Below are 26,348 nucleotides of genomic sequence, written 5' to 3'. Positions count from 1 at the left end.
AAGATCCAGTGCGAGCAGCGTGATTCCAGGCCAGGCCTCTGTCCTCTTTGAGCCTTTTTGTGTTTTTAAAGGTTTTATTTATTTATTCATGAGAGACACAAAGAGGGAGAGAGAGAGAGAGAGGCAGAGACACAGGCAGAGGGAGAAGCAGGCTCCATGCAAGGAGCCCAATGTGGGACTCGATCCCAGGACCCCGGGATCACCCCTGAGCCAAGGCAGAGGCTCAACTGCTGAGCCACCCAGGTGTCCCCTCTTTGAGCCTTTGTTTCTCATCCGTAAAATGGGAATAAAACCAACTACAATACTGTTGTAAGGATTACACAAAATGTATAGATTCACAGATTTCTGGCAACTGTTAATTGGCAGAGAAAGATGAGTTTGTACATCACAAACCTGGATACAGACGAGTGTGGGGGCGGTTGGGAGTGCTCATGGCCTCAGCTTCCCCCTCCTCTCCCTGGGCCACGGGGTCCCTGGTCTCACCCAAACCTGCTCTCCACCACCTAACTGTACCTGGTGTCTCAGATCAGGAAGGGGACACAAAGGAAAGATGGCAGAATGATAGGCAGCTCGTCGAGAGCGCTTGGTCACTGCTCTGGCCTATTCTTTTCCCACCCAAAACTACCTTTCAAGGCTCCCACCCCTGACTAAAGTGCCACGAAGGTCCCATGCTGAGAACTATGGGGGTGCCCTAAGGGTAGCAGGGTTTCCACCAAGGAAACAGGAAGCACCACCCACAGGTGTACCCACTAATCTGGCCCAGGGACAAGGGGAGCTGGTGAGCCTGGATGCAGGTGTGGCAATTCCCCCTTCTTACCCACACTGTCTCCCACGATGACCTACAGAGCCACTCAGGCAGCAGCCTCCAGAAGGAGATGCAGAGAGGGCAGGGAGGAGGACAGGTGGAGGGTAGGGTGAAAGCTGCCAGATGAGGATTCCTGAGAAAACAAGGAAGGCCGTGGGGTCCTGAGATGCGGTACAAATTGACATGAAACTGGAGTCAGGGGACCAGTGTTGGGTCCTAGATAACCCCTAGCTAGCTGTGAGACCGTGGCCCAGTCAGGGCTGCATCACTGTGCCTTAATCTTTAGGGAGGGGGAGGGGTTGGGCCAGGTGCTGGGGAAGCTCCCGCCCCGCCTGCCTTCTGCCTCATTCTGACTGGCTCTGCCCTGGCAACCAGAGCATCAGGTACTTACTTGGCAGGGGGAGGTGTCTGTGGGTCCACCCACAGCAGGTGTTTGGGACTAGTGCACTGGATGGAAGGAGAATCTCCCTTCCCAGCACCCTCTCCACGACGGTAGCTGTCGCCCCCCTGTGTCGCTCTAGCAATACTGCAAGGACAAGTTGCCCATCTGCTTCTGGACCTTGAAATTCTCTTGAGCCTTTGCAGGGATACAGGGACCCAATCTCTGCTCCTCCTAGAGCCCAGTACAGGCCAAGCCTCAGGGCCATGTGCTCACTCACTTCCTCCTCTGCCTGGGGGGATGACAGGTGAATTCTGGAGAGGGCTCTAGGACGTCAGGGACAGCAAGTCTGATTCTCTTTCCTCTACCTGCAGCTGCCCAGCGCCTAGGATTTCTCTGACTAGGGTCACTCAGTCCCTGCCTGGGAGGACATCCTCTCTCCCTCCTGCTCTCTTCTGCCAGCTGGGTGGCTCTGCATCCTGAGATGTGACCTTTTTGGAGGACAGCACGGAGAGAAAATGACAAGAGTTGCCCATCCCCTCCCGTGACCTGTAAGCAGAGACTCTGGCCGGTGTGTGGCAGTGGAGGAAGACGAGAGGAAGATGAGAGAGAGAGACAGATAGACAGACACCTCTCCTAGTTCCCAACCTCGGCTTGCTCCACATTGGTACACGATGTTGCAGGGGCTAGGCAGAATGGGGTAAACTGGCGCCACACCTCAGCTACTGGAGTCCCTTTTTCTTCTCCAACTGGCAGGAATCCAGGGACTCTGGCTGCACCTGGTCCTCTGGACACCCGGGCCACTCCCAGTATTAGCCTGAGTAAGACAAGCCACTTAAAGAGGCTTCTTTGCTCCCAGACATCCCGGCACCACAGACAGGGGTTCTCACCTCTACAAGAGGCATCCCTCACCACGTACCTTCCCGAGCACTGCAAAATCCAACCCAAAGTTCAGCTCAGGCTGCCCAGCGGGCACCCTCTACCAGTCTAGACTACGCTCACTTGGGGCCATGTGGCATCACCTCTAAATGGGACCTACTGTCTCAAACTTGTTCCACAGGTGCATTTCCTGCCCTCTGGGAACTGACGACTTTGAGCACTAATGAAGGGCAGGGGGTACAGAGCCAATGCTCAGGCTCCCAGGGGCTCTGCAGGGCCAGGCTCCTTATGTCTAGGCGTGTGAAGTGCCAAGTAATTTCTGATGCCCCTGAGGTGCAAAACCAGTTAATCCACAAGCTGTGTGACCTGCCCAGGGTCAGGCTGCTGGGACCATGCCAGAGGATAAGTGAGTCCTCTCTCCATGTGGGCCCTGGAAGAGCAGAAGAAGGTGGAATCAATTGCCCTCCCGCTTCTGACTGACCACCCCCTAGGCCAATAGCATCTGAAGGATAAGGACAGAGGAAACCCCATATGTCCTGGAATTAGGGCAGGGCCTATACCTATTCTTCCGGGAGGGGCTGATGGCTCCCCGCAAGGATCCATGAGGTGGAATGGAACTGGGAGGATCAGGGCCTAGCTTTTTGTCTTGCTGTGCTAAAAGAGAAGCAGTTGTTACTGCTCCCCAGGTTCCAAGAGAGTGAAGCCAGTTGCCGGGGTCTGAGATGGGCTTTAAGGAAAAGCCTCTTTAAGGAAGATGCCAAAGAGGCTGCCATTCACAGACTGTTCAACCTGCCCAGATTGGGGATGGCAAACGCGAGGCCCATGTACCACCACTACCCCTCCCAAGCCCGCAGCAGAGCACTGATTATAGAACTCAAGCACCAAGCCAAGATCTGAATGCAGCCTCAGCGGCCACCACCAATCTACTTGTTATCGTCGGTCCTTCCTTCTGGCCACTGTCAATTCACTTCTCAGGTCCCTCAGTCCCAAGGTCTGAGGATGGGCTAAACGCAGAGGATGGAAGCCCAAAAAGAAGCAAGAGCCTGGTTAAGGATGAACATGGAGACCGAGGAAAAGATGGAGGGGAGGGGCTGGCTCCAGCCACGGCACTGGGGACTTTCACCTGAAAATGCAACTAGCAAAGGCGATTCAACCAAAGAAAAAACATTAAAGGACAATGCCCAGAGCAAGTGTACTATCCCAAATGTCTGCCCCCTCTCTCCAACCAACGCAAGGGGTAGGGGGTCAGCCCCAGGGGGCATCTGATTCTCTGAGTTCCCAGGCCATTCAGGAAAGTCTTTTTCCCAACTGCCCTCTCCCTGACTCTACTGGCTTTTCCAAATATATTCATTTCTGAATAACCCACTGCCCCAGCACAGTGCTACTACGCAGAGACGCTCCTCACATGCTTCCAGAGGTGCTGTTTGATTTTCTTATTAAACAGCCTATCAGATCACGTACCATCCCCAGAGTGATGTAATACTTTGGTCCTCAAACCTGGTAGCATATTAGAAACACTTGTGAAGCTTTAAAACACACACACACACACACACACACACCCAGACCCAATCTCCAGACCTGATGAGTCAGGCATGCTGAGGATAAGATCTAGGAATCTGAATTTCCTAAAGCTCCCTAGGTCATTGTGATGTTCTGTTTGGGAGCCTGGTAGACAGAAAGGGTTTTGGACTAGAGTTCAAACTCTCCCTCTCCTTCTTGCTTGCTGGGTGACTCTGGACAAACTATTCATTTCTTTGAGCTTGAGTTTTTTCTCATCTATACAACACGTATCCTGCTTAGAGAATTCCATGAAGGTATTTGCTGATTCTCTTGCTTCTTGTTCTTGCCCTTGGACGTGCCTGAGGGTCATCCCTACACGCACAAACCTGTACCCTTCAGAAGGGGCCACAGCCACAGGCCACAAGAGCCCAACACTTGGTACCCTGTGGGCAGGGACAGGAAGCCTCTGGTGGAGCCCCTCCCTCTCCCTCCGGAGCCTGTGAACACTGGAGGCTACATCCTGCAGAGCTAGGTGTAAACTGCTCCATCTTGCAGGGCTGTGGGTGACAAAACAGAGGTACTGGAAGCCTCGCTCTCTCTGCCTGTTTTATATGACATTGAAGCTTGCGTGGCTTCACAAGAGCCCACGGAGCTCCATCTGGCAGTGTGAGAATCCTGCTCTCTGCGTGTGCTTGGTGACACAGATACAAAGAACAGGGCCCTGGCCAGGGTAAGGCTGGCAGAGGGCATAGGTCAGCATTACAGGTTTGCCAACCCGTGCGACAGGAGAAAAAACTGCCCGGGGTTATTGGTGGGTAAAGTCTACCCTGGGAAGGGTCAGGGCAAAGCTCGGGTAGGGGGTGTGCCGAATGCCCCGAAGCCAGGGCAACTGAAGAAAAGTGAGAGGGAGGACCTGGGCAGGCTCCAAGTGATCAGAGTCCAAGCCTCTGGGGTCCTTAGCTGATTGGCTGCAAGCTCCCTGACCACTGCAGGAGGGCAGTGGTCAGTCAGGAAAAAGCCCAGGGAGCCAGGTGGGGTACTCACGGGGCTCCACCTTCGCTCACCTTACACCAGGGCTGCATGGCAGGAAGCGGCTCCCAGCCAACGCTGGCACACATGCCATGAGCGGCTTGCACTCAGTCTTTCCACACCCTCCCCCAGGTCCTCACCAGAGTCCTGGTCAACCCCGTCCCAGGCATAAGACGGTGACATTTGGTGTGCAAGAGGAGGGGGCAGGACGGACGGAGCTTGAGCAGGCAGCAAAGATTCCAGGCTGCAGCCCACCCCACCCCTTACCCAGCAAGAGCTGGATGCGGGGTAGAGGGGAAAAGTGCCTACTGCCTAACAAGGTAGAGGCTGGGGTCTCTCCGCTAACGCAGAGCAGAGCAATACAGAACAGGTGGCCAGGCACCCCCAGCCTCCGCGAGAGGCTTAAAGTGATGAGCGATCAGCTCAGTGGCCAGAACTCTGGGACAGCCATGTGTTGTGCCAGGATCAGCAGAGGCCATGTTCTGCAGATGCCATGCAGGGGTGGTAGGCAAGCGCCCCGGCGAGGCCCGGGGGTGGGGGCGGCATGACCCCTCACCCCCTGCACACACCTCACTGCGGCCAGGAGGCTCGGAGGGGACCCCGGTCTCTCCGTGCCAAGAAGGGGCGCGTGAGTGGCCACGGGGACCCCCCTGCCGGTGCTGCCCTGCACGCAGCTGGAGGCTGCCCCGGCCTGGGTACCACAGAGGAGGCGCGCCGAGCGGCAGGACGAGCCGAGCGGGGCCGACCGCACACAGCCCGCGGCGCCCGCGCCCGGCGGACACGTCCCGTCCAGGTCCGTCCCGAGACGGCCGCGGTGCCCGCCCCGCCCGCCCGCCCGCCGCCGCGCGCTCACCTGTGCCCGAAGAGCCGCAGCCCGGGGAAGCGCCGCTTGTTGAGGCGCCGCGGCGCCTTGTCCGGCTCGGGACCCGCGTCGCGCTCGGAGCCGCTGGACGAGGCGGAGGCCGACTCCGAGTCGCTGCTCCGGGCCTCGGGGCTGCCGTCCCGCGGCTCCATCCGGCCCTAGCCCCGGCCGGCGGCGGGCCCGCGGGAGACGCCCATGCCGGGCGGGCGGCCGGGGCTCAGCACGCCGGCTCCGCGCCGCCTGCCGCGGCCATGGCGCGCCCTCGCTCCGCCCGCCCCGCGCCGCGCGCCCCCGCGCCCCACGCCCAGGTGCCCGGGAAGGGGCCGCCGCCGCTCCAGGAAGTGCCGCGGGCCGCGGCCGCAGGACCCCGCATAGCTGGCCGGGCCGCTGCCTGCCCGCCGCCGAGCACGCCCCCTCGGCTGCGCGGCGGCTCCGGCTCGCGGCGCCCTCTGCCGGCCGTGGGCCGCGCCGCAACCCGCCCCGGCGGCCGGAGTGGTCGGGGCCGGGAGGGGCGGGGCCCGGGAGGGGCGGGGCCCGGGAGGGGCGGGGCCCGGGAGGGGCGGGGCCTCGAGGTCGCGCCTCCCCCCCACGCTGGTCCTCGCGGATCCCGCAGTATCTCCTCGGGCCGGGCCGACACACCTGCCCTGGGCACGCCCCGGCGCACAAAGCCTTTCCTCCCCTTAGCCCCTCCCCGAACAACCTACACGCTCACCGCTCACGAGTGAACACCCGCGAGGGCAGCTGTCACCCCGTCTCTCCCGCAGCCGCTCGGGTACAGACGCCTCTCTTGCTCACCCTGTACCCACTCCCAACCGCTCAGTCTCCACTCTTACCCTCTTGCTCTCCCAAATCACACCCACAGGCGCAGAAGTCACACAGTGCTCCCCACAGACACAGAACAAATGCGCCTCTCACACACACTTAGGCTCACTCCTTACCTAGACTCACACTTCCCACCCCAGCCTCACACTCCGATATACATGCTAGGACCAAGGTCATGTAGTGACCCTGGCACACACCAACAAAGAACATACACGTTTCTCATACAAATTCCTCTCTCCTCAGCTCTTCACAGTCGTTTCCCACCCCTTGGCACACTCCTAACATGTAGTGTTTTCCCAATGCAATATCCAATGGAGCCTGTAGATCTCTTACACTACAGGAGTCACCTGCATGCCTCGTACACATGCACACGTATAGACACATAAGAACCATATTCTCATCCACCAACACATACACCTACAGGGAACATACACATCTCTCTCCTACTCACAGATAGCCACCTCCGCCTGCCCCCCCCCCCCGCCCACAGCAGTTGCAAGTTGCCACGTCGCTCTTATGCACTCATCACCTGCCCAGAAGTATACCTCGCAAGCACAAGCACAAACACACCCCCAAAGGCAGCAGAGGTGGTCCCCCTCAAGAGATGAGGAAAGCATTTGGAATCAGAGAGCGATCCCCTGGGCTGGCCCAGCCAGCATGCATGCTTGGGAATGAGCAGCAGACACCAGGAACCTGGAAAACAGGATCCCCTTCCTCCCAAAGTCTGCCACCCCAATGCCCACATCAGTCGCCCGCTGTTTCTGTTAGCACTCCTCTCTGCGAAGCCACATCCTGTGTCACCTTCACTTTCACCCTCTCCTCTGGGGTTCTGGCAGCCCATTTTCCAGCCGTAGCCAGCGGCGTATCGCCAACGCTCGGGGCCGTGACCTGAGGGCAGGCCTGTGGTTCTGAGAAATAGCCAGCACCCAGGAGGTCAGAACTTTCTCCCAGCATCCTTAAAGGTTCTCCAGAGAAGGTCTGACCCAGGGAGGTGGGGCGCCAGCCCTCCAGCCAGCACAGGTGCCGGGGGAACCAGGAAGAGGGCAGTGAAATCCCCAAGTCGCCCTGACACTGTCCTTCTGGGGTGCATGGGTCCCTCTGAGGAAGTTTCACAATGGTTCTGACACTAAGCTCTGAGGGAGGAGACCAGAGGCAGCTGGAGTTTGCACACAGTCTCACAACACCCACTACCACACTCCTGGGGGGGGGAAGGGGCTCTTCTTCCCAGATCCCTCTGCTGTTAGCTCCCTCAGCCCAGCCTCCTGCCACACTGCCCCCCAACAATTCAAACACCAGAACTTCCCTTGCCCTGTCGAGGACCCCTCTGCCCTTCCCTGAGCCTCTGCAGAGCCGCTGGACAACTGGTAGATAAGCTCACGTGTGCCACCACCCCCACCCCACCCCAGATAAAGGACTCACAGAGGCCCAGAGGTCCCCGAGCCCACGAGCCCATTCCCGGGCCTCCTCGAGTACCTACTGTGTCTGGGGGGCCTCGGCTGGGATCTGTGGCACGTCCCAGGAGCGGTAGCGCCACATCTGCCTCAGTGCCCCCGGCCGTTCCCCTTCTTCTGTCCCCAGCGCCTCCGCGGGGCCCAGGGCTGTGGCCTCATCGCAGCCTGCCCCGGTACTGTGGCCAGCCCCCAGTACGCTCATCCTGCCCGGCGGCGACTCTCTTCCTCTTTCGGCACTTCCTGACCGGGGGGCCCCGCGAGAGGCCGGCCGGCCGCCCCAGAAGAGGACCACAGGCCTCGTAGGCGCCTTCCGCCGGCTGGGCAGGAGGCTGCTTGGGAAGAGGAGCGGCATGGGAGGGCCAGAGGCAGGTGAGGACAGGCCCAGCCCAGCAGCCAGAGACAGCCCGAGTCAGAGGCTGCCAGCCAGCCTTAGGCTTAGGCTTGCCCGGGCTGGAATCCGAAGCTCGCCTTCCGTCTGGCCATCCTCTCCATGCGGACTCTCCCATCTTCACCTCTTGCACCTGCTAGGATCTCCCACTTCATCACAACTCTGAGGGTACATCGGTGGGCAGTGGCCAGCCCCCACACACCTCTCTCTCCTTAACGCCTCTGTGAGCATCACACCATCCAACCCAGGGCTGGGCACACGGGACAGCGGTGGAGTGGAAAAAGTAAACAGAACAGAGCCAGAAGATGGGGGCTCCTGTCCTGACTCTGCCACTTACTGGATCAGGTCAGAGAGGGCTACTTCTCTGAGTCACCTTAAATCCTTTCTGGAATAATGTAGGAGATAAACAGGCTGATGAATATATGTCAGGGAGCTTTCCTGAGCCTCACTTTTCTTATCTGTAAAATGGAAGGAAGGGCAATAGTAATAATTAGGCACATGGAGTTTAGTGCGGATTAAATAAGACGTAAAAGGGTTTATAGATGAATTCATTCAATAAATATTTATTGAGCGCCTTCTGTGTATCAAACGCTGTATTAGGCAGTGAGCAAGGAACCAGGGCTCTAAGCTCACAGAGCTCAGATTCTAGTGGGGAAGACACCTAGAAAGCAGATATTCTACGAAGTAATGCCAGGAGTGCTATAGAGAAAAAAAGAAGCCAAAGTGAAGGGGAAAGAGTTTGATGAGGAGGAAACAGTTTGATTTCCCACTTAGGTGGGAGATCAGGGAAGGCCTCTCTGAGCCTAGATGAATCAGGAGCACAAATGACACGACTATTTGGGAGAAAAGCATTCTAGGTGGAAGGAACAGAAATAGCAAAGGCCCTGAGTAAGGGACATACTTGATGTGTCTGAAAAATAACAAAACTGCCTGCTGGACTCTGAGGCCATCGTGAAGATTTAGTAAATAAATAGTAAAGCATACGCTTACTCTTTATGGTTAGGGTTGGTTCTGAGATGGAAATCATCCCTTCCTCAAGCATTCTTTAATCACACCACCCTGTAATTAGTGCTTGAGCTTTATATGTGTTTGTTACCCCAGAAAGGCTGTAAATTTCTCGAGGACAGAAATGGTGTCAGTTCAGTTCAGTTCAATAAACATTTACACTGCAGAACTTGCAGACACAGGAATGCACACGACGCTATCCCAGCCTTGGAAACCTCCATCGGGTGCTATAGTCACCTTTGTGTCCCTCATGGCTGGAACATAATATTTCTCAATGCATATTTGTTTAATAAATTATGCTCTGTCTGAATAATTCACATTCAATAATGATAAAACAACAGTGAATATTTCTTGGACATGTCTGTCCCAGAGACCTTTGAATCCTTATAGCGACCCTATCCTGTTTCTTCCTTCCTTTTACAGATGGGGAAACTGAGGCACAGAGCCACTAAGCTCATTTGTCCAAGGTCACCCAGCTGGTAAGTGGTAGAATTAAGAACCTCATCCCAGGATCTGTATCCTTAAATAAGACATTGCATTGCCTCTCTGGGGTTGAGACATAGCATGGTGATGACTCTGAGGCTTGGCACCCCCCTTTGCAGCCCATCATCTGAATTTTTCAAGGCAGGTTCTGTATGCTGTGGCCCATCAGAGACTCTGCCAGCCAGGCCAAGGCTTATTCTAGAAGGAGAATGTTGCAGAGCCATGTCCTCCTCTCCCAGGGATTCTGCAAGTCGCTGGAGCAGTTAAACAGAGGAAATGAGGCTGGGCTTGTTTTCAGTCTGAGGTTGGCCCTGGAGCAGCAGAGAGCAGGAAATGTGACTCCTGAAGGGGAAGCCGGACAGGCTGGAGGCTCTGAGAGGCAGAGCATTCCTGACTGTAGGACCAGGATCCCCTTGGGCTTGTGCTCCTCCGAACTGTCAGTACTTTCCAGGTGGAGTTGGGAGGACAAGGCTGGAAAGGACAGGTGCGCGGTGCTGGGAAGGTGCCCTTGACAGTTCCTAGTACAACCTGTGCCAGCATTGGGGAGCTGGGGACCCCTCAGAATCCATTCAGATACGCACAGGAAGAGGAATCTGGGTAAGAAAATTATTCTGGGCTTTGTTGAGGCCCCAGAGGGTGAGATGTTCTACTTTCAGTGGCCTGGATGAGCAAATGGGAGCTGGGGAAAAGAAATGTACCAGGGCACAAAATGCTCAACCCACAATCTGGACAGCCTCTGCTCTCAAAACCAGCCAAGCTGGCCTCCTTGGCCTGACCTTCGAGGCTCCTTATGCTCTGGTTCCTGGTTCCTTTCTTTTTTGCCTCTTTGTCCAGGCTTTCCCCGTGGAGATTTTCTCTCAGCTCACACCGTGCTGGTGCTTGCCTCACAGTAGGTGCTCAATAAATATTGCTTTTTCACACTTCTATTAACATGCCACCCTCACCCGTGCCAATCCATTCTGCCTATGGTGCTTTCCTTGTCCTGACTGCCCATAATGCTTGCCCAATCAAAATCTCCATCCTTTAAAACCGAAGCCCAAGAAGCAAAAGTGGGAAGGTGAAAAGAGTTCCAGGCACAGAATCCTCTGGTTCAAACCCCAGCCCTTGCTGTGCGACTCTTGGGCAAGTCACTTAACATCTCTGGGTTGGACCAGATGATTTCTAAAATCTCTCTGTGCTGATTCATTTGCATCTCCTTCCCAACCTCCAGGTTTTTACTTATTCATTTGTATAACAAATATTTTTTAAACACCTAAGTCTCGAATGGTGCCCTAGAACCAGCATTCTCACCCCACAATTTATCTCTGACACTCGCTTCTGTTCCCAAGAATATTCCTATATCATGAGACCTTTTGTACACATTAATCTTGTCTCCTTACAAGATTCTCGAACCCTGTGCTGCTTTTAGCTCCATGTTGAGTGCACAGTACATGTTCAGTAACTTCCCATGGAAGTAGAGATATGCTGAGTAAAGGTTACCAACAAGCTGAACAGAAGGAGGGAGACTGTCCTGTTTGCACTAGTGGCTGTGGTGAGACATGGGGAATTTTTTGAATCTAAATCCCTCCTGAGCAGCTAAGCCTGTCATCCAGGTACCTGCTGAAGCCCTTGAGCAACCCAAAGTCCCACAGCACCTGCTGATCACTGATCTCTGCCAAAGTACAGAGCCTCTGCCCCCACAGAGGAGACATGTACCTGAGTAGGGCTGCATGTGCCACTGGCTAGTGACAGATGGAAATTTGATTAGACTCCTCTGGGCAGCCTCATTAAAGTCATGTGCAGGAAGAAATCTGGAGGGGGTGCTGGGATCCTCCTCTGCGGGGGCAAGAGAGCTAGAGGTATAGCATCAGCAGCTCTGCAGTCAAAGGCAGCCCTCAAACCATGATCTCTCTCTGAAACTGTCCTTTGGCACCTCCTAGGTTCCCAGGCTGGAGGTGAGAGGAGCCTGGGTGGCTCTTTCCTTACTGTGGGTCAGCTGGATCTTCAGGAAGGAGCTCCCTCCCACCCCCACTGTAGCCAAGCCCCCAGGGCAGGATCAGCAGACTTCCTGTCTTTCAAGCCTCCAACCCCCATCTATCAGGTCATAAGACAGGGCTGCAGAAGCACCTTTCAACCTCATGCCTCTTGACCTACCACCCTTCCTAGAGATAGGTACATTTAGACCCAAAAGAAAAGATCCTTAAAGATGAAAGTCTAGCCCTTGGAAGCCTGGCAGAGTAAAAAGGGCTTTGGAGTGAACTGCCCAGGAGTCCTCAAATCCCCACCTACTCTATGAACATGGCTTAGTCTTCCTTCTGCGGACATCTGTAGGCTGAGGACCCCGGCCAAGCACAGTAGAGCTCAGCAGAAGCCAAATCTCTTCCTAATGCCTTCCTTACCCACTTTGTACATCCTTGAAGCCTGTGCTAACCTTTGTCCGTGGGACCTGGACCCTCGAGGGGCCTCTCAGAATGCTCTGCTCTGAAATTGTACCAATCGAAGCAAAAATGAGACCCTAAGCCAGGCGTCCTGATGCCTGGCCCCGAGCTACGTTTTCAGCAGCACGCTGCCAGCTTCCTTCCAAAATGCCCAAATAGCTTGTGCTCCCCTGACGCAGGGGTGGGGGCACGAGCTGCTGGGGAGTATGTCCTAAGCACCCTGTGCCAAAATAGGGTTGGAGAAAACCATCTCTTTGGGATCCCAATCCGGGCACTGCTCTCGGCTCTACCTTTGGGCACTGCCCTCCTTGGCCTTCGAGTCACTGGTCAGCAAGAACCTCAGGTGCCTGAGGGGAGGAAGGATCTCCAGCCCCCACCCCTCCCCAGCTTCCTCTGGCAGCAGACCCCTCCTCTGGCTCCAGCTCAGCGCTCTGCCCCCGGTTTTTGCATTTTTAATTCAGGACAGAATGTGATCTCTTGCAGCTCCTTGCTTTATCCTGTTGCTATTTAAATTACAAATCGGCCCCATCTCCCTGTCACTCTTGGGTTATTTTTAGCTTCTGGTAAATAGCAGCAGGGAGAGTTGGATCAGGTGCCCCTCCCTTGAGGAGCTGTGTGCCCACAGCCCCCTGTGCCCACAGGAGGGGCACCCTTCCCTGCCAGTTGGCTCCCCCAGTCGTTTCCCCTCAGCCCCCCTCTGGCGGGGGAGGGGGAGAAGAGGGAGAGCTGCACTGTGGGACGTGCACTCATGCTCAGCCTTTGCTTAGTCTCCGTAAAACTCTACCACTCCCAGGTCTTATTACCCATCCATCACTCAGGGCCAGCCTCCTTGGGGGCCCTCCTGGACACTTGCCGTACCCCCCACCCCCGGAGGCCCAGCTAGAGAGAGCCAAAGATCTTCTAACTTGGGTCTCATCCTTGCTACAGGAATCAGGAATTTTACACGTCTTATCTTCTTTAATCTTCCCAGCCATTCTCCTGTGTGGGTATTATTGTTCCTGTTTTCTCTATGAGGAAACAGGGTCAGAGGGGAAAGTGACCTAACCAGTTGGAAGGGCCCTGGCTGGAGTTAGAACCCAGGTCTATCTGACCCCAAAGGCTGCATGCATGTGCAATGCCTCTCTCGGTGGGAAGGCCTGGGCTGCTTCGCCCAACACCCGGGGTTGATTCTCAATGCCAACCATCACTGTCTTCCCTGTGGTACGTCTGTCCCATCTCCTGGATCAGGGACTGGCAAACCAGGGCCAGTGGGCCATATCCGACCTGCTGCCTCTTTTTGGATGACTGTGAGCTAAGAATGGTTTTTACAATTTTAAATGGTTGGGAAAAAAAGCAAAAGAATAATATTTGTGACAGTGGAAATGATATGAAATTTAAAGTTCAGCATCTATAAATAAAGCTCTACTGGAATCCAGCCACGCTCATTCGTTTGCGTATTGTCTGTGGCCACTTTTGTGCTACAATGGCAGAGCAGAGTGACAGAGACTGTGTGACATGCAAAGCTTGGCCTGGGACACAATCATGCTTTTGGCAGGGGAAGGGACCGTGTCCCACACTTCTGTCTCATACAGTACCTGGCCCAGGGCCAGAACTGTAGACAGAGGTGCTGGTCCTCCTTCAGGGCCCTGCTGGGGCCACAGGAGTGCCCAGCACAGGGGAGCCCCCTGCCAGCCACACTCACATGTTACCTTTTCTTTCTCCTTCAGCTTCTTCACAAGTTTCTAAACGTGCTTCACCACCAAAATCACCTGGGAAGGGTTTTTAAAGTTGAGATGCTCACGTCCCAACCCTGGGTGACCTATGGCAGGGTCTCCACAGATAAGGTTTTAGAAAGGATTTCTTAAAAATATCCCCAGGTGATCTGGTGTGGGAACCACTGGGCTTAGCTACTCAGCTCATCATCTTTTGACCCTTTCAGACCAAACCCAATGTCGCTTGTACCCCCTCTGGCTTTTCCCAGGCTGGAGAAATGGTCTCCTGAGCCCAATCTTGAGTGTTCAGGACTTTCTCAACTATATGGGAGATACTTTTCCTCGAGCCCACACAAAGATACGAGATGTAGGGGATCCCTGGGTGGCGCAGTGGTTTAGCGCCTGCCTTTGGCCCAGGGCGTGATCCTGGAGACCCGGGATCAAGTCCCACATCAGGCTCCCGGTGCATGGAGCCTGCTTCTCCCTCTGCCTGTGTCTCTGCCTCTCTCTCTCTCTCTCTCTGTGTGACTATCATAAATAAATTAAAAAAAAAAAAGATACGAGATGTACCCCCACTCCTCTTACCCATCAAGAGTTACTATTGGCAGTTGTGCCATCTTTCCAACCACCTAAAGCAGTTGCCAGGGCCGCATCCAGCCCACAAAAGGGCCTGCGGGAACCTATTTCCCAGAAACCATAACGTCCCTAAAAGCTTCTAGTGTCCTGCTGGAAGCCCCCGTCCTCACTTACGTCAGAGGCAGCCAGGCCTCAATCCTGCTTCCGCTTCCACCCCTCGCCCTCAGATTTTTTTGCCCCCGCATTTCTGTCTAAAAGCCTTTTCTTTCTGTGAAGGGCTTTCAATTGCTTTTCTTAGCAACTCGTCACAGCGGGGTGGGAGGTTTATCTGCGAGCCAGAGCTGTGCACAACTGTGGCAGGCGGAGGATGTGCAAAAGGCCACTGTGGGCTGGAGTCTTGCCAGCCCCCAGTGACCTGTACAAGGGAGGAGTGGGATCGTCATCAGGCCATGCAGGACAGCAGCCACACTGGAGGGCTTAGCTAGAAACACAGCTAGAAACACAGCTCATTCCAGCCAGGGTCCCCGCCCCGAGAGGCCCAGGGCTGTGCTTTTCCAGGGCTGCCCTCTACCCACGGGACTTTTGCCTCGATGCCATGTGCTGCTCTAAGATTGGGCTCCTGGCCTGACTGCGGGGTGCAAGGAGGTGCCTTGTGTGATCTGTCCAGGGGTGCCAGCTGGAACCCACCTCACTGCTGTGTCCTGTGGCCCTCACACAGGGGACCTGAAGGTCTCCTGATCCCTTTACAACCTGAGAGAAGCCACAGCTGGGTCACCCTGCATCGTTGAGGTGACTAGAGGCCTCAAGTTGGGGCTGTGAAGGGGTCTCCATTCAGGAACCACCCTGGGGGAATCCCAGTCCTTGCTGCTGTTCCTGTGGGGAGGTTGGATGGGGGGGTGCGCACGTGCACATGCACGGGCACACACACACACACACACACGCGCACACACACCACGCACACACTTCCCATCTCAGCCCTTTCATTATTCTCTGTTTACAATCCTCTAATCTCAATCCCATTCTGGCCTCCTTTCCAGCTTCAGATGCTATTTGTCCTTGCTCCACAGCCAAGGAAGGTTTGTGGGGAGGCATCCCCTTACGTTACAGATGAAGAACTGAGGCTCAGAGACAGGGACTGTCTAGCTCAAGGACCTATAGCAAGTCCCTGGCAGAAGTAAGACACAAGCCAGGTCTCTGGACTCCCAGACTAATATTTCTTCCAGGATTCTACATTCTATGCTCCATTCCCCATCAGTCCCTGGTTCTCTCTCCTCCCCCAGAGGACTTCAGGGGGACACTTTTATCTGCAAACACAAGGCAGGGGACAGATGATGCCCTCCTCTCAACTTGGTGTTTGAGAACTGGATATGGAGCCGGGGGGCCCTGATTCCTTACAAACCCCAGAAAATGAAGGCAGAGCCGATGTGGACCCATCCTACTCCCTATTTATTCTGAGCATCCCAGTTCATGATAGTGAAGTTTCCTCCCCTTCTCTCCCATCCTCCCCCAAGTGATGGAGGCCTCATGGTCCATTCAAGCCCGTCAAGCTCCCAAGGCTGGACCAGTTTTATGAAATGCCTTCCCAGAAGCCCCAAGGAGAAGCAGGGCAGCCTGAGACACACCTCAAGTCCCCAGGTTGCAAACAGACAGGAAACCTGTCCTCTCTAACCAGGCCGACAGCTTTAGGGACTGCAGATGCCTCAGTGTCCCTACTAGACCATCCAGAGGAGGTCACTCTGGCCTAGGGGCTTTAGAGGGGCAGCAAGTCCATGTGGAGGCTGTGGTCTGGGAGAGGAAGACCTCTCCCAGGAAGGGCTGCCCCTGCCCTACCTCCACCTACTCCTCAGACCCCCTACCCACTCTTACTTGAGGGGCAGCTCTCCCACACCCTATTCTAAGTTGTAAATGTGGTCTCTGGGGCCCGTGGCAGCTGATTCCCCTGGGTAGAGATGGTAGGACCAGGGAGGCTGGGAATCATTCACAGAAGATGGTTAAGGAGATTCCAGGGTAGTGAGAGGTTCACTCTGTTACTGGGGATGCCAGTGAGGGCCTGTCAGGGCAAAGAGGTCCAGGAGGGGGTTCCTTCTTCACCTCTGGGCAGCAGGGTCTCAGCCATGGTGGCAGGGAGCACCCTAGTCACTTCCTCAAGCCAGTGCCAAGCACCTGGTCAGCCCACAGGGAAGTCCAGGTAAGGCCTAGAGACTGAATAGGGGGGTCCCCCTTTGCCCCAGAAGAAGGGCCATTGGGGCATCTCCTGGCTCTCCTCAGCAGAGAGAGGTTCGTGGGGATCATGTCTCGGTTATTTCTCTCTTCGGTGCCTAGTACAGCGTCTGGTACTCTCAGCTGGCGTCAGTAATTCCATGTTGAATGAATAGGGTGGTTCCTAGAGAGAGGGGCTCCCGAAGCGCCCCCTTACCCTGGCACGCGGAGGGCAGGGACCCCGTGGTGGTCCTTTCTGAATCGCGGGGGCCTAGAGCAGCGCCAGAGAATGTTGACTGAAAGGGGGTGGGGGTGGGGGTGGGGGTGGGGGTCCCGAGCCATTCGCTCCCCTCGCCCCCGTTCTCCTTACCTGTAGGACACCTGCTTGTGTAGGTGCATCTGGCGGAACCGCTCCTCCACTGGGGGCACGGCGGCCAGGCCGCGGGGTCCCTCGGGCCGAGGCTGCGAGACCTCGGCCTCCTCCCCCCGCCGGCAGCGCCGCCGCACCACCTCCTCCTCGGCCGCCCGGCCGCCGGCCCCGTCCCCGCGGGGCCCTCCGCCGCCCGGCCCCTCGGCCATCGCGCGGCTCCCGGCCCGGCGGGCGTCGCCGCTGAAGTTCAGTCTCCCCGCCTCCTGGGCCGGCGGACGCGAGGCGGGGAGGGAGCGAGGGACGCCCCGGGGCCCGCGGTCCCTCCCGACGCCGGGCTCGGCCGACGGGCGCGGCGACCTGCTGGCGGGGACCCTCCCGCGCCCCGGGGGCCCTCGGCGGGGTCGGGGCGCTGCGTGTGCGCGCCGGGCGCTCCCCGGACGGCGGGAGCCGGAGCCCCAGCCCGAGCCCGAGCCCGAGCCCGAGCCCGAGCCCGAGCCCGAGCCCGCGCGGCGAGCGCGCTCCGGCAGCCGCCGCCACCGCCGCGCACCCGAGCGTCGCCCGAGAGACACCGCCAGCCGCGGGGTCCGGGGAGGAGGGCGCCGCCCGGCGCAGGCACGGCTCGCGCACGGCAGGAGCGGTCCCGGGCCCGCCGGCGGTGGGCGCCAACGCCGCGGCCCGCGACACCGGGGGCGTGGGACGCCCACCCAGCGCCCCGCCGCCCCGCCCTCCCCGCACCCCGCCGCTCGGCAGCTGCCAATCACCGCCCCGCCCGTCAATCAGCTGCTCCGCTGCCCCCCGCCCCCGCGCACCCCTCGCAGCCCTAGTCCCGCGCTTGCCGGCTCCGGCGTTCGCCGTTGCCGCGGGCAGGTGCGCGGGGGGGGTGGGGGAGCGGGGGCGGTGACTTGAGCTGGCTTTAACCCTGTCGGCGCCACGGGAATTTAGAGACCCACTTAGACTTGGGGAAGGGCACCGTAAAGGGTGATACTCTCGCGTGCATTAAATTTGGGGATGGGCCTGACTGCCCGTAACCCCGTCTCTAGGCCTAGAGCTCTTCCGCACCCACCGTGCCGGGACAGGGACCCCCAGCTGGGGGTGGGGGTGGAACAGAGAGCCTCCTGTCACTGGAGCCCAGAGGCCTCAAGGCTCAGCTTAGCTGCCTCCTAGGACCTAACTCCCTAAGGCTCCCGAGCCAGGGTCTTCCAGAAGATTGAATCATCCTCCTGCGTTAGGAAAAGCTGATGGGAGAGGAGGGAACCATTCAGAAAGGAAGGACTACAGGTCTCCTTGGAGTCCATTTTGGACTCTTCCCTCTTTCTCCGCTTCCAAATACCATGGTTCCCGCTTGCATCCTCTCCTCTTAACCTTGGGATGTTCATTAGCTGAACCTTACATCTGGATGCTGATGGGACCCTGGTTAACTTCTCAGATCTAACACCTCCTATTCACTACCCCAGACTCATCTCTCTGAAACTGGCCTTTGACCATCGCACTTACTCCCCCCTGTGGAGTTTAAGGTCTCCCTTTGCCTACACTTTTAGCCTGGCGTTCAAGGCCTGAATCTATCTTCCCACATCCTATGCTTTGGTTCCATCTCTTTCCTTCCACTCATCTGCACTCCTTATTCTTTTTTAAAAATTTATTTAAGATTTTATTTGTTTATTCATGAAAGACAGAGAGAGGCAGAGACACAGACAGGGCAAGAAGCAGGCTCCATGCAGGGAGCCTGACGTGGGACTCAATCCTGGGTCCCCAGGATCCCGCCCTGGGCTGAAGGCAGCGCTAAACCGCTGAGTCACCAGGGCTGCCCTGCACTCCTGATTCTGTATAGCACTGTCCATTCAAAATCTCCTCCTTAGTATACTTCAAAATCTGGGGCTCCACTCAAATGCCCCCTCTTCCAGGAAGTCTCCCTGGAGGGTTCCAGCTGAAAGGCCCTCTCCTTCCTCTGAGACCCCATTGTCCTCGGCATCCGGTGTCTAGTCTGTATCTAATCTAGTCTGTGGCTTATCTTTCTGCCACTGACTCAGCCCAGGGAGGTGGGAAGGACCAGACTCCCAGAGGTAGAGAATGGGCTGCAAAAGGAGACGGCTGCTCAGGGTTCCTCCGACCCTCACTGGCCCTACAGGGGCTGTCCTCCTCTGTGACTTTGTGCAGGTTGTTCCCATTGTCTGGGGTGTGTCCCCTTCTCTAAAATCCTGTCCACCATCCTTAGTCAAGGCTGTTCTCAAGAGTCTCAGCCCCCACACGCCTCTCTCTGATACTCTGCTGCAGATGCCATCTTCCTTCTTCAGCCCTGTATTTCCTGGGCCTCTGTTAGGGCACTCCCCTTCACATTCTAACAATAACTAACATCTCATTTGATTCTCACCGCAACCCTGGGTGGTAGATATTATCACTTCCTCCGTGTTACAGATGAAGACAGTGAGATGTCATTTGAATGATTCAAGCAAATAAATCACTTATTTAATAAATATGACTCCCAAAGGGCAGGACCTGGCTTGCCTCAGATCTGTGTCCCACCTCTCTCTTGGTCCAGCCCTCCTGTGTTGGATGAACAGAATAAATGGAATTGCATTTAAACATCTTGGCCACGGGGGAGCTTCCCTTCTAAATCCAAGTTCTAAAGAAGCCTGCTGGGGCAGGTACTTGGGAGCCCCCCCCCCCCCAGTTTGCCCTTGGGATCTCTAATTTTCCAAGCAGCCTGGCCCAAGGTAACCTCCTATACCATGAATTATGGTAGTTCTGGCTGGATTTGACATTCCCTCACCAGCTGCCTAACTGCTGGGTTTCCAGGGTGGTTTTTCATTCAGCTCTTCCCCGCAGAGCTCTCCCCACTCGATCCTTTTTAAACTGAAGCATCTCCCCCCTGTCCTCACCCCCCTTCCCTTAGGACCAGCTGCTGACTGTGTTATCAGTTAGTCAATGGCTCTGCTCACTTTCCAAGAATCCAAGGGAAAAATGAAGGCCCTCTCCCCTTACCAGTCTGGCCACCTTCTGCAGCCTCTCCCAGCTGCAGCTAACTGTTCTGATCATCTCTAGCCCATTGCCACTGTGCTCAGAAAATAATAGCTAATGCCTTTTAGAGTGTTTACTGCACAGCTGACCTGTGCTGGGAGCTTCGTATGCAAGTTTTCACTTACCCCCAATAGCCTCTTTATGAGGGTGAGTGCTTTAACAGATGAGGACACTGAAGCTCTGAGAGCTAAGTGCTTTGCCAAGATGGCCCATTGAAGTGCAGCACAGACCTCAGCACCTCTACCCTTAACTGCTACTCTGATGACAAAGCAACTGAGCCTCCTTTGGGGGGTGAGTTCCTAGCCTATCTCCCCCAGTGACCCAGGGAGCACCTGTGACTTACACCCCAATTTGGCCAGATGGCTCCTGGGACCATCTAGCCCTCTGGAATTGGAACCTTGCTCTGGCCTTCTCCAGCTCCAAGCATTGTCCACAGTGTTCTCCCTGCTTCTAGAGCTTTGGTTTCCAGGTGTAACAAAGGGTTTGTTGTGGCAATCTGCACAGGATGACTGGCACCGTGAAAGCCATCAGATGTTTGTGTGTGTCTTTTTTTTAAAGATTTTATTTATTCATGAGACACACACACACACACACACACACACACACAGGCTCCATGCAGGGAGCCTGACGTGGGACTCGATCCCTGGACTCCAGGATCACACCCCGGGCCGAAGGCGGCACTAAACCACTGAGCCACCTGGGCTGCCCGTTTGTGTTTGTGTGTGTGTGTGTGTGTGTGTGTGTGTGTGTCAAAGCTGGCTGCCAGCAGAGTGTGGAGGCTGCAGCTCCATCACCAGGGACCTGTGGGGGGTGTGTCACCCCCGTAGGGGTGGTGATACATGGCTCTGAGGAGGTGGTATGTTGATAGGTGGCTTGTGCAAGGGGATTAGCCCTGCATCCTTACAGAGGTAGGAAAGACTGTCTTGGATGGACAGGCATAGGGTGGTGATCATAGATGACCTCACTTAGACCAGCTCACCAATCCCTGAGCTCTCTGGGTTAGTTGCTCTAGGAAGCCCTGGTGTCCTTGGATCTAGTGCAAGAATAAAAAGCTGGGCTGGGAGAAAGGGCATCTAGAGGAGAGAGAAAGGGGTATTAGAATGACAGAAAGTTACAGGGGCAGCATGAAACCAAATAGGCCTGTGTTTAAATACCAACTTTGCCTCTTGCTAGCCATGACCCTGGTCAAGTCATTTTCCCTCTCTGAACCTGACTTTATTAATCTGTAAAGATAGTTAGCCCTTAGGATTATTTTGATTCCTAACTGGGGACATATAAAATTATCAGTTCAATGCCTGGCAGATGGTCACTAGTCAATAATGGGAAAATGCTAGACTTTAAGCCCCCTCCCTTTTTAATAAGATTTATGTATTTATTTGAGCGGGGTAGAGAGGCAGAGGGAGAGTGAGAGAGAAGCTCCAGCAGACTCCATGCTGAGCCTGGATGGGAACTTGATCTCATGATCCTGAAATCAGACCTGAGCTGAAACCAAGAGTCAGACACCCAACCAACTGTGTGGCCCTAGATTTCAAGCCCTTTGGTATCAGGAGCCAGATCTTGTTTGTGCTCCAATGTTAGTATGGTGCCTTGAACATAAGGGATACCCTGTAAATAGTTGTTAAGTGAATGAATGAACAAATGATGAGGGGTCCCACCAAAAGTCATCTTGGTCTCCCATTTCCTCTGAGTGGTTATTTCAAACTTCCTCTTTCCCCCAATTCAACTCCCCAGCCAACCTTCTACAATGACCCAACTTCACAGTTATGGGTGGGGGCTGCCTCAGTTTCCAGTCTCCTCACATTCTGCACCTGTAGAATGCCCTCCCTTTGTCTGGGCTTCTCTGGTCTGGAGTGGACCTCTCCATCCACACCATGGATCCTTGCCCCACCTGCCTCATCCATCCTCTTCCCTCTCCGTGGGCTCTTTGTCCTCTGGAAATAACCATGGTCAATTCTCTCCCATCTAAAAGAATCACTATATTGTATATTTGAAACTAAAATTATACTGTATGTTAACTAATAGAATTAAAAAAAAAAAAAAAAGAGGGGCAGCCTAGGTGGCTCAGCGATTTAGCGCCGCCTTCAACCCAGGGTGTGATCCTGGAGACATGGCATCAAGTCCCATGTCGGGCTCCCTGCATGGAGCCTGCTTTTCCCTCTGCCTCTCTCTCTCTCTGTCTCTCATGAATAAATAAATAAAATCTTAAAAAAAAGAACAGCCCCAAATTGCTCACTCTCTTTTTAAAAAAGATTTATATATTTATTTATTCATGAGAGACGACACAGACAGAGAAGCAGAGACCCAGGCAGAGGGAGGAGAAACAGGCTCCATGCAGGGAGCCCCATACAGGACTTGATCCCCGGACTCCAGGATCATGCCATGAGCCAAAGTCAGACGCTTAACCACTGAGCCACCCAAGCGTTCCTCCAAGTTGCTCTCGATCTCACCTACCTCCACCCTCTAGGTGCCACCCTCTTTCCCTTCATAGTGGATGGAGTTCCTTGAAAGAATTCACTACATCCCCAGGTCCCTCTGACCCCTCCTTCCCATGTGTCCCTCCTGTTCTCACTTCCATCCCATTCCACCCCAACACAGTTGTGACCAAGATCACTGGTGACCTCCTCATTGTTCAAGCTAGCAGAGACTTTGTCTCCTTCTCATCTTTCCCAGCCTCTCAGATGCCATCTGACACCACTGAGCTCCATCCAGTCCTGGAGGCTTTCCTCTGCCGGTTTCTGGGCCACTCTCTTCTCCGTTTTCTCTCCTCTCCAGTCATTCCTTCTCAGCCTCCTTGTTCGCTCCTCACCTCCTACTGTCTCTTAATGTCTGTATTCTGGAGTTCTGCCCTCATCTCTCTTCCCTTTATGGAGACTCAAGACTTCAACATACCATCCCGATGCTGACAATGTCCTAATCTCCGCCTGAGATCCCTTTCTCCCTAGCCCTAGACTTCCGCGTTAATGTGAACATTCTACAGGCAACTTCACTTCGAGATGTGCTAAAATGAATTCTTTTTCTCTCCAAACCTGATCTTCCTCCTGTACTCCCTGTCTTGGCCAGTGATCCCATCATCCACCATAGCCTCCATGTCAGCTGCCTCAGTGTCATCCCACGCTCTGCCCTCACCCTGTACCCCAGAGCTAATTTGCTATCAAAGCTGTTGGTAATTCTTTCTAATTAGCTCTGGACTCTGTCTCATTCTTGTATACCCCCTGCAGAGCCCTGGGACAGGCAAATCTGATTATCTGAGTCTCTGGCTTAAAAATATTCAGTAGCTCCCCATCCATCACCTTCAGGATGAAATGTTCATTGTTTATTTATTTTATTTAAAGATTTTATTTATTTATTTATTCATGATAGTCACAGAGAGAGAGAGAGGCAGAGACACAGGCAGAGGGAGAAGCAGGCTCCATGCACCGGGAGCCCGACGTGGGATTCGATCCCGGGTCTCCAGGATCGCGCCCTGGGCCAAAGGCAGGCGCCAAACTGCTGCGCCACCCAGGGATCCCTGTTTATTTTTTTTAAAGATTTTATTTATTTATTCACGACACACACACACACACACACACACACACAGAGGCAGAGACACAGGCAGAGGGAGGGCAGGCTCCATGCAGGAAGCCCGACATGGGACTCGATCCTGGGTCTCCAGGATCAGGCCCTGGGCTAAAGGCGGCGCTAAACCGCTGAGCCACCCAGGGCGCCCGTGTTCATTGTTTAGATCCCTGAAAGGGCCATCTATTTCATCAGGACCACGACTAAGGTGAGGCTAGCTGAGTGCCTTTAAGAGAGGGCTCATTCTCAGGCTTGTTTGTACAAGCCCCTCTGTACATCTGGCCCCCTAACCGCCCCCTTGCCTCCCTTCGGTCCTGACTCTGTTTCTCAAGATTCTACTCCTTAGCAGTTGGCCATTCGCTCCACCCCCAACACCCTTACCTCTCTCTACTTTATCAACTCCTACCCATCCTATAAGACTCAGTTCAAGGGCCACCTCTTCTGAGTTGCCCTCCCTGGCCCATCCAATCTGAAATACGTGACACTTTTCTGTTCAGCCCTCCATCACACCAGCCCTGATGCTGCTTTACTCCCTAGCCTCAACCACCAGCCTATTGCCTCTGAGGACAATTTGTTGGGTGATTTAGAGGGAATGGATGGATCTCAGGAAAGGTCTGCTGAAAGTTATTGTGAAGGAGCACCTGGGTGGCTCAATTGGATAAGCGTCTGCCTTTGGCTTGGGTCATGGGCTCAGGGTCCTGGGATCGAGCCCTGCATGGGACTCCCTGCTCAGTGGGGAGCCTGCTTCTCCCTCTCCTTCTGCTTCTCCCCATGCTGTGCTCTCTCTCTGTCAAATAAATACATAAGATCTTTTTAAAAATTTTTATTTATTTATTCATGAGAGATACAGAGAGAGAGAGAGAGAGAGGCAGAGACACAGGCAGAGTGAGAAGCAGGCTCCATGCAGGGAGCCTGATGTGGGACTTGATCCCGGGTCTCCAGGATCACACCTTAGGCTGAAGGTGGTGCCAAACTCCTGAGCCACCAGGGCTGCCCTACATAAGATATTTTTAAAAAATTAGAAGTTATGGATAATGATGATAAAAGTTTAGGGCCAAGATCCCAGCCTTTCATGGCCTTGGCGGAAAGACCTGCGTGTTCCAGCAGTTAAAACAGATGTACCTGGGCAGCCCCAGTGGCCCAGCGGTTTGGCGCTGCCTTTGGCCTGGGGTGTGATCCTGGAGACCTGGGATCAAGTCCCACATCAGGCTCCCTGCATGGAGTCTGCTTCTCTCCCTCTCCCTCTGCCTGAGCCTGTTTCTCTCTCTCTCTCTTTCTCTGTCATGAATAAATAAATAAAATCTTTAAAATAAAATAAAAGTGATGCACCGCATCAGGCAATGAAGTCCTTATCAAGTGGTTAAGATGAGGTGGTGAAGGAAGAGGGATAGAAGGGATAGAGGATGGGGCCTGATGGCAGTTCTGAGGTTCCATGATACTGTCTGGTCTTGTCCAGCCTTTCCTCTGGTGGGCAACTGGTGTAGGCACTGTCCTACCACTTCTGAATAGGAAAGTATCATGCCTGCCTGATAAAGTCCAGATGCCTTAGGAAGGCATTCTAGGCCCCTTGGGATCTGGCCCCTGATCACCCTCTGGCCTCAGCTCTCTGCATCCTTGCTGTTTACCATCTGGCTCTTCTAAACTATTTGCATTTTCTTGAAGTTTTCCTGCTCTCTCTCATCTTGAAGGCCTTTGCTCGAGCTGCTCACCTTCTTTCTGGAATACCCCTTTCTGCCTCCTGCCTGCTTCCAACAGTCCATGTCACCTTCTCCAGGAAGCCCTCAAGTCTGGGTGAGGTACCCTCCTCTGTGCTATGACAGCACCCCTCGCTTGGCCCTTAGCACGCTGATTGATACTGTTTCTGATTGCACAGCTCATCTTTCTTGGAGTCACCACAGGCCAGGCCCTATTCTAAGCACCTGACATAATTTATTAAATCCCCACAACCACCTCATGCCTTGGGTGTTACGTCCTTGCTTTACAAATGGAGAAATGGAGGCTCAGCTCACAAAAGCATTTTACTTTCTTATGCTGTGTAACAAATTACCACAAACGTGGCAGCTTGTGACAGCATATGTATGATCTTGGTTTCTGTGGCTCGCAGTCAGCACAGCCTCGTTGGCCCTGTGGGGTCTCTCTGGAGCCGGGATGAGGCATGTGGAGGTCATTGGTGGAATTCAGGGCCTTGCCACTCTAGCCCCAAGGCCCTCAGCTCTCTTGGAGGCGGCCCCCTCCCTGCGGTTCACACATGGCTGTTTGCTTCAAGGCAGCAGAAGCCTGTTTTCTTCAGGAAAAGCCCAATCCCTTTTTAAAATGGCTCTCACCTGATTAAGCCAGACCCACCAAGGATCACCTCCCTTTTGATTAACTCAAAATCAATTGATTTGGGACCTTAATGACATCTGCTAAGTCTCTTTTGCAATAAAAGGTCACCTAGTTATGGGAGTGACATCCCCTTATATTTACAAGTCCTCTGCATACCCTAGTGGGGGGGGATTAAATAGATGTGTGTGGTGGAGGCAATGGGGGGAGCCTGGGGGGCAGGAAGCTTGGATGCCTACCACACACAGCTAGTAAGTGGCAGCCCCAGCAGTCGAGCACAGCTCTTCCTGCCGTGAAGTCTGTACTTTTGACCCAGCTGAGGCCGAGGATACAAGAGCTGAAATGCGGTGGGTCTCAGGAGGACCAAGCTGGGTACTGCCCAGAAGGTGTCTGGCCCAGGGTCTGGTCCATAGCAGGTGCTTGATGCTTGCAGGTGGCATCCCCAAAGGCCAAGACTGGCTGCCAGGCCTCTCTACCTCCATAGGCAGCGCAGGAGGAGGGGCCGCAGGGTGGGGACATTATAGCAGAATCCTTTGTCTAGTTTGAATCCTGCGCCCAGAGGGAAGAGGGAGCCTGGGAGAAATGCCTTTCACCCCTGCC

The 26,348-nt window shown here is 54.8% G+C and overlaps 1 protein-coding gene across 7 annotated transcripts in view; it reads right to left on the bottom strand.

Annotated features, from left to right (window-relative positions):
• Window positions 1-17,080, bottom strand: part of DGKZ (diacylglycerol kinase zeta) — a 41,154-nt gene extending 24,074 nt beyond the window's left edge. For 2 of the 7 annotated variants that reach the window (XM_077863044.1, XM_077863045.1), the window contains exon 1: window positions 16,857-17,080. In XM_077863044.1, the coding sequence (XP_077719170.1) occupies window positions 16,857-17,065 (209 nt within the window). In that variant the 5' untranslated portion in view covers window positions 17,066-17,080. Of the gene's footprint in view, window positions 1-5,445; window positions 5,627-7,753; window positions 7,945-16,856 lie in introns of those variants that run through there. The other 5 variants (XM_077863042.1, XM_077863043.1, XM_077863046.1 and 2 more) reach the window with 3 other exon arrangements.
• Between the last annotated feature and the right edge of the window lie 9,268 nt (window positions 17,081-26,348).

This window comes from Canis aureus, chromosome 21 (genome assembly GCF_053574225.1).
Source record: "Canis aureus isolate CA01 chromosome 21, VMU_Caureus_v.1.0, whole genome shotgun sequence".
Classification (NCBI taxonomy): domain Eukaryota; kingdom Metazoa; phylum Chordata; class Mammalia; order Carnivora; family Canidae; genus Canis; species Canis aureus.
Note: the sequence above shows the minus strand (reverse complement) of the source record. Positions and strands in the feature narration are given on the sequence as shown.